General features: G+C 51.0%; 4 protein-coding genes across 4 annotated transcripts; 1 reads left to right on the top strand and 3 right to left on the bottom strand.

The window, feature by feature from the left end:
- Positions 1-483, bottom strand: CCOS01_17111 (O-methyltransferase; the record flags this gene model as incomplete). Its single annotated transcript, XM_060465245.1, has 2 exons — positions 1-102; positions 153-483. Coding segments are annotated over 2 exons (433 nt in total), but the record flags the coding sequence as incomplete, so codon positions are not given.
- A 1072-nt stretch (positions 484-1555) lies between these two features.
- CCOS01_17112 (UMTA) lies at positions 1556-2922 on the bottom strand (the record flags this gene model as incomplete). Its single annotated transcript, XM_060465246.1, has 7 exons — positions 1556-1601; positions 1659-2006; positions 2090-2179; positions 2234-2274; positions 2327-2393; positions 2546-2588; positions 2742-2922. 7 exons carry the CDS (start codon positions 2920-2922, stop codon positions 1556-1558), a joined length of 816 nt encoding a protein of 271 aa, XP_060304196.1.
- Positions 2923-3681: 759 nt separating this feature from the next.
- Positions 3682-4185, bottom strand: CCOS01_17113 (uncharacterized protein; the record flags this gene model as incomplete). Its single annotated transcript, XM_060465247.1, has 1 exon — positions 3682-4185. One exon carries the CDS (start codon positions 4183-4185, stop codon positions 3682-3684), a length of 504 nt encoding a protein of 167 aa, XP_060304197.1.
- An 899-nt stretch (positions 4186-5084) lies between these two features.
- CCOS01_17114 (cyclopentanone 1,2-monooxygenase) lies at positions 5085-6054 on the top strand (the record flags this gene model as incomplete). Its single annotated transcript, XM_060465248.1, has 1 exon — positions 5085-6054. A coding segment is annotated over one exon (970 nt), but the record flags the coding sequence as incomplete, so codon positions are not given.

Below are 6054 nucleotides of genomic sequence, written 5' to 3' on the forward strand. Positions count from 1 at the left end.
GATTCCCGGGAAGGAAGATCGCAGACCTGGCTGTGTGCGCAACTCGATCAGGCCCGGCTTCTGTCAGGACACCCGTGGCAACGAGCATGCGGGCGATCCTTCCTAAAGAGGTCAACAAGGAACGGACGATTGGTTTAGACGGTGTCACCTACTGAGAAGGGGAACATCGACCTCAACATGCTCGCCGAGCTCCATATAGGATATAGGTTGTTCAAGTGGGATGTGTTGAAAGACGTGCCACTCATCGAAGAGCTCGATGGCGGCCGTCTCATTGCTCTGGATACTGTGCGATAGCCACTGTTCCTGGGGCTGTGCAACGAGATTGCCGATGTCTCTCGTCAGTTTGAGAATACTGGACTGAAGAGAAGTCTCTTGCGCTAGGTTCATCTTGCCACGGAGCGTATACTCTGTGATTGCCCCGAGTAGGTTCGTTCCCAGCTGCCGAAGGGCGTGGCAATCCTCGACGGATCTATGGGTGCTCATTCTTGCGTGCCAGAGGTGGTCCGGCGTGAAGGAAAGCGAGGAATGCAGCGACCAAGGTTATAGGTTCAGGGACTTGATAGGATGGTTGAACTCAACATGCGCTGTATTGCATATTCGCTCATCATGAGGCAAAAAGGTGATTGATGAGGACGGTTTAAATACACAAGAAGGCTTGTTGAAATGTTGCGGACAACATGAACTGTAGATCAATGGAACGCGGCATCGGTCCGAATTTCTTCACGTGGAGCCGAAATCTGCTACACACGTATCCGTCTAGGCAGACAGGAATCCGCTCGACACATCATTAATCTGACCTTCTGTGCTACGTCGCCTGTCGGCATGTTTCTGCTGTTTGGGATCCCGGAAAGGCTCTTCTACCAGTTGTCGGCGGCACTACGCTGTAGCAAGTTTGTCCTCCTGGTGATCATTTTCTCGCTTGCTGAATCCCTGTTCCTCAACCTTCGCGAGCCGGATGAGTCGTGCCCCTGCGGAGCGTTCTCTACGGGCATTCCATTCTTGCTCGCCGCCAGTTCCTTTCTCTCTCGTCAACGAGGGACTTCTTTTTTCTTTTTCTTTTTCTTTGCAGATCTCCGTGGGCCGTGACATTCAACACACACTCAACACGTTGCCATGCAGTTCCTAGAGAGTAGTCGAACTTTGTTCTAGACATCTGCAAATTTGGCTCTTGACGACTTGCATAACAGCTGTGTGGTCGAATGGTTCATAATGCAAAAAGACAATCCCGTTCCGAAAAATGCGTCTACACGACATGGAGCTTTCTAGTAATGTATGCATGTACCGTACAGTATACTATACATACTACAGTACAGTATCAAGTCAATCTCCAGACCAGCCATTCTAATCCTACACTACTGTACGAGTGAAGATGACGGCACCTTACGGCCCAAAACCTTCTTGAACCCAAACCACGGGTGCGTTATGCCTGAAATCATTTCCGCTTCTAGGTCGGCAACGTAGTTTTCGATGCGTTCAATACTCCACCCAATCGACGTACACGGGCGCAGAAGAAACCCTGAGGCGTCCTTTTTCATCGCTGACTGGGCGCAGCGTCCTAGCCATCTGTGCTCTGGATCTCTTGGCCATTTTCCAATCGGTATCTGAGATCAAACGTTAAACTTCTCTCCAAGCACTGATGGCAGTGATGCAATTCGTACCTTATAGTCAAGCTCTCGGATGTCACTGAAGTGTGCCTCTTCCAGAGCCTGTCTTTGTATGCCCTCTTGTACCACAGAGAACGTCTGTCCAATACAGTATGTGCCTCGTATTCCTCGAAGACTCCGTGCCACTGATTCCAGGCACTTGTCTGGCCCACCGTGTCGTCGTCGCTCTCGATGAGAAATGATGGCTCCGAACTTTCCAGAATCCCATCTTCTTTCAGGCAGCGATAGGCTTCCCCCGCTAGGAATTTCCAATCACGAACGGATCCAGTCAGAAACCGCATGTTGATATAGTCGAGCGAATTGTCTTTGAATGTCCATGGTTCGTTGAAGTCATCAATCTGGCTGGGAGAAGAGTCAGCATTGCTATGCAAGGAGGAGCCCTCGCAAATTTCAACTGCCGATGACATAGAGCAGGCTAGACTGACAACTCCACGTTCGGCGGGACATGTTGGGGCTGAATCGGTGATAGGTCGATTCCAACCACGAGGGCGTGTGGATGAGTTTCGCCAACTTCGCTGAGGCACGAACGTCAGCATTACTTCCTCAACGCTTTTGGTAGACGGCCATACATAGCCCACGCGCCTGTCCCAGTCTCAACATCTAAGATTTTCTGTGAAGTAATGAGCACACTTGCCGAGCGGCTTGATCCGGAGCAACGATACCTGAGCGTTCTCTGGAAGCTCGGCAAGGAAGAGCTTTCCATTAGAAGCCTCGCAAAACAGGGAGTGGCTGACGAAAAGTAGTTAGCCATTATGCTGCTCCGAGTTACACATTTTGACTGTCCTGACCAAAGACCCATCGCCTCACTCTGCAGTTCGTCATTTGGGGCCCTGAACAAAATCGTTAGTTTTCAGTCACTTGGGTCGCCCGGCTACGCGTACCAGTAAGTAGAACGGAACCTTCCACTGTGATAAGTTCTGTCATCTAGATGTTGGTAGTTGAGAACGTCGTCAGTCATCGACTTAGTCGAGCATTGGTCGTCATCAAAGCCTGGATCGGATCCGTGGTCTTGCCGGTCAGTCTGAATGGGCTTGCCGTTAGTGTTTTCATAGGAGTGACTGGAAAGAGAGATCTCACCTCGGGCGGAGTTGCCGATTCCATTCCTTGTGCAATGGAGGTCGCAGACAAGAGACCTGGTTGCCATCCATCTGGCCCATCCACGGCCATTGAGAATAAGGACCTCGACCCCGAGGATACCTCTGTCATCTTGGAAGAAGTCAAGATATGGTAGCGATCCTGCGGAACAGCACCGGATCATGTCTGTTAGGGGATTCACTCTACTTATATGCTTAGGATCCGGTGGGGTCAGGGATGCTTGAATGGCCGGTCTGGCTAGGTCAGGGAGGGTGGAGTCTTGGTATCACCACAACGCCAACAACTATGTGTACACATGAAGCTCGCTAAAGAAGAAAATTAAAGGGCGATCAGCGCCGTCGAATCAGGAGACACTTCGGAAATTGTAAAATTGCATGGATGCCACAAGGACTCTGGACCAACCGAGGCTGCCGCTTGTGAGATGCTGAGTAACAACAAAAACGTAAGGGCAAGGGAATTTATGACGAGTAGACGGAGGTGGCGTGAGTCCAGCTTGATCTATTGGATGCCTGGACCAAGCGAGTCAACGGCCGCAGAAGCTTTAGTGTGAGATAAAAAAAATCCGTGACATATCACCGCGGATCTGGAGGAGAAAGCAACAACGGGAATAAGCGTGACAGCATAGTCGTATCTACCTCTCTGTTTTCGCCATATGAAGACAGGCGAAGGAAACCAGGTGCCTTCCAAGCCAGCTACGGCAGATCCATCAGAGAGCCCTGTATGAGTAGAAGAGCCATGTCTTCCACATTGGGTGTCTATCAAGCCCTCTCCACAAGACGAAAATCCTATCACAGGTTCTTCAGAGCGCGGCTTTCATCGTATTCCCTCCCTCGTCCAATCACCCAATGACGGCGCTACCTTAGGCTACGACACAGATTGTTCGAAACGTTCGCCGTCTGCGTCGTCGAACCCACGATCAATTTCATGAAGACTGCTTCGCTGGTGGTCTTGTCTTCGCATCCAGCAACGCGGCGTGCACTGTGCATATCATCGCGAATTGCAGTGTGGTCGACATTATGCTTCGCAGTGACCATAAGCTCAATGAAACCCACATACCACGCATCAAATGATGTGTGTATTTTAGGCTTCCATTTCGGTAAACTCTAGTATTTGGAGGAGCGTCTGCGCGACTGAGACTGGTCGAGGAAATGCCTAGTCTGTGGAGAAATGTCGCAACAGCAGCCACGTGCCAATGATTTGCGACGAGACCGAAGGTAATTATCACAACGTACACGGCGTGGAAGCGGATGAGATTTTGCTTGGTGCGCTGTTGAAATTCTTTGAGACTGGTGGGAAGGTTAAGACAGGCTGGGTCAATCAAATCAAACAGAGGACCACTTGCTGAATTCCCAATCGCGCGACCGATGTAAGGCCAGTAGGTGTTTTTCAACGCAGAGAGAGCGAACTGAAGGGCCTCAACAGACATGATTTCAGACTTGCAGACTTGGAGGGAAGGTTGGAAAATCCAAGTTTCCAATCCTACGAGGAGATCCTACAGTCTTAAATGTTGTCCAGCTGCTGCCCGAAGCATCTGCACCCTTTCAGCCTCGCAGCAACTAATGTCTCTGTCACTTGAGCTTGCATTGGGTAGCTGTGGGAAGCTGCAATGGCCAATAGTTTGTGGTAATGCAAGTCGTCTCACAAACTCGCCCTGCTCAATATCACGGACGGCGAGTGTAACATGAGCCGAGGTGCCCATGAACACTGCCGTTTCATGACGCAGGAGAGACGCGAAGTCGAAACCAGTCTCGACGTACGCGGTAGCAAATGGCAACGGGGGTATTGCGTGAGTGTTGAACTTAGTGTTGTGTCCTTATTGGGTGGCTGCAAAAAGAAGTGATCTGTCATGGCAGGTTTGCGCTTTGCTGATCAGTTGATACCGGCTCTCCCCACTGCATGTCACTGGTGGCTTAGTATGACTATTCAAGATACTGTAAAGACGGTCCGAGATGATAGAAAACCCCTTGGTACATTCGACGGAAATCGCTTTCGAGTGATCAAGAAATTGCGGTAATGAGGGCGTCTGCACAACAGTCCCACCTAGTGAGTGCATGGGGGCTTAGGAAGCGGAGCTACAAATGAATCTCACAGGCTTTTGGCGATGCGACCATGTCTTCTTCTTGCGACCAGACCAAAGAAAGGCGGGTACAAAGGCAAGGCGAGGGAAGGTAGAAAAGAGGTCGACTTACTTAAAAAAAAGAAAACCTCACGAGATCTCTGTTTTGATCAGTCTACAAACCTACCAGCACGCTTCCATAACCTTCAACCCTCATTGCTTCGGACAGCGGCAATCTCTCTCGAAGCCGTGCTCTTTCCCACACCGCCATGGCCGACCACGACACCGGAGGGGAGCCTACAGGAACGCTTGCTCCCGATGTCGTCATTGTGGGCGCCGGCTTCAGCGGCTGTTACGCTCTCTATAAGTTGAGACAGCTCGGGTATTCCGCCAAAATCCTCGAGGCCGGAAGTGACTTCGGCGGCGTCTGGCACTACAGCAGATATCCCGGAGCCCGGGTTGACTCGGACACGCCGTCATATCAGTTCAGCTTACCAAAGGTGTGGGAAAACTTCAATTTCAAAGAGAGATTTCCCGGGCACGAGGAGATTCGACGATACTTCTCTCACGTTGACGCCACCCTCGATCTGCGAGTGGATACCATCTTCGATGCCCGAGTTGACAACGTGAAGTACAACGCGAGCAGCGCGCGATGGAACTTCCATACGGAACGAGGTCTTCGCATCTCGTCAAGATTCGCCATCTTCGCCTGCGGAAGTTTCAGCAAGCCTTATCTCCCTTCTTTGCCGAACCTGGAGACCTTTCGTGGGGATATCATCCATCCATCCGCTTGGCCTGAACGCCTTCAGCTGAAGGGCAAAAACATCGGTATCATAGGCCAAGGCGCATCCGGTCTACAATTGGTTCAGGAACTCGCAAAAGAGGACTGCCAGTTGACTGTCTTCGTACGGAACCCCTGCCTCACAATTCCCATGCGCCAGAGAAGCCTCCCGTACCGAGAGTCGGAGGAGTTAAAGAACTACTACGACGGCATATTCTATAAGGCAAAGTTCGGCTCATCATCAGCCATTGCCTACAATCAAAACACGGACTACTTTCATGGCACGAGCGATGAAGACAGCCTTGCTCTCTTCGAGCGCCTCTGGAACAGGGGAGGTTTCGGTCTGACGTTGTCGAACTATCGCGATGTCATGTTCGACAAAGCGGCCAACTCGAGCGTCTACGACTTTTGGGCTCGAAAGACCAGGGCTCGGATGACCGATCCAGAGAAAAGGGATA

This window comes from Colletotrichum costaricense (genome assembly GCF_030867565.1).
Source record: "Colletotrichum costaricense strain IMI 309622 chromosome Unknown Scaffold_48.1, whole genome shotgun sequence".
NCBI lineage: Eukaryota > Fungi > Ascomycota > Sordariomycetes > Glomerellales > Glomerellaceae > Colletotrichum > Colletotrichum costaricense.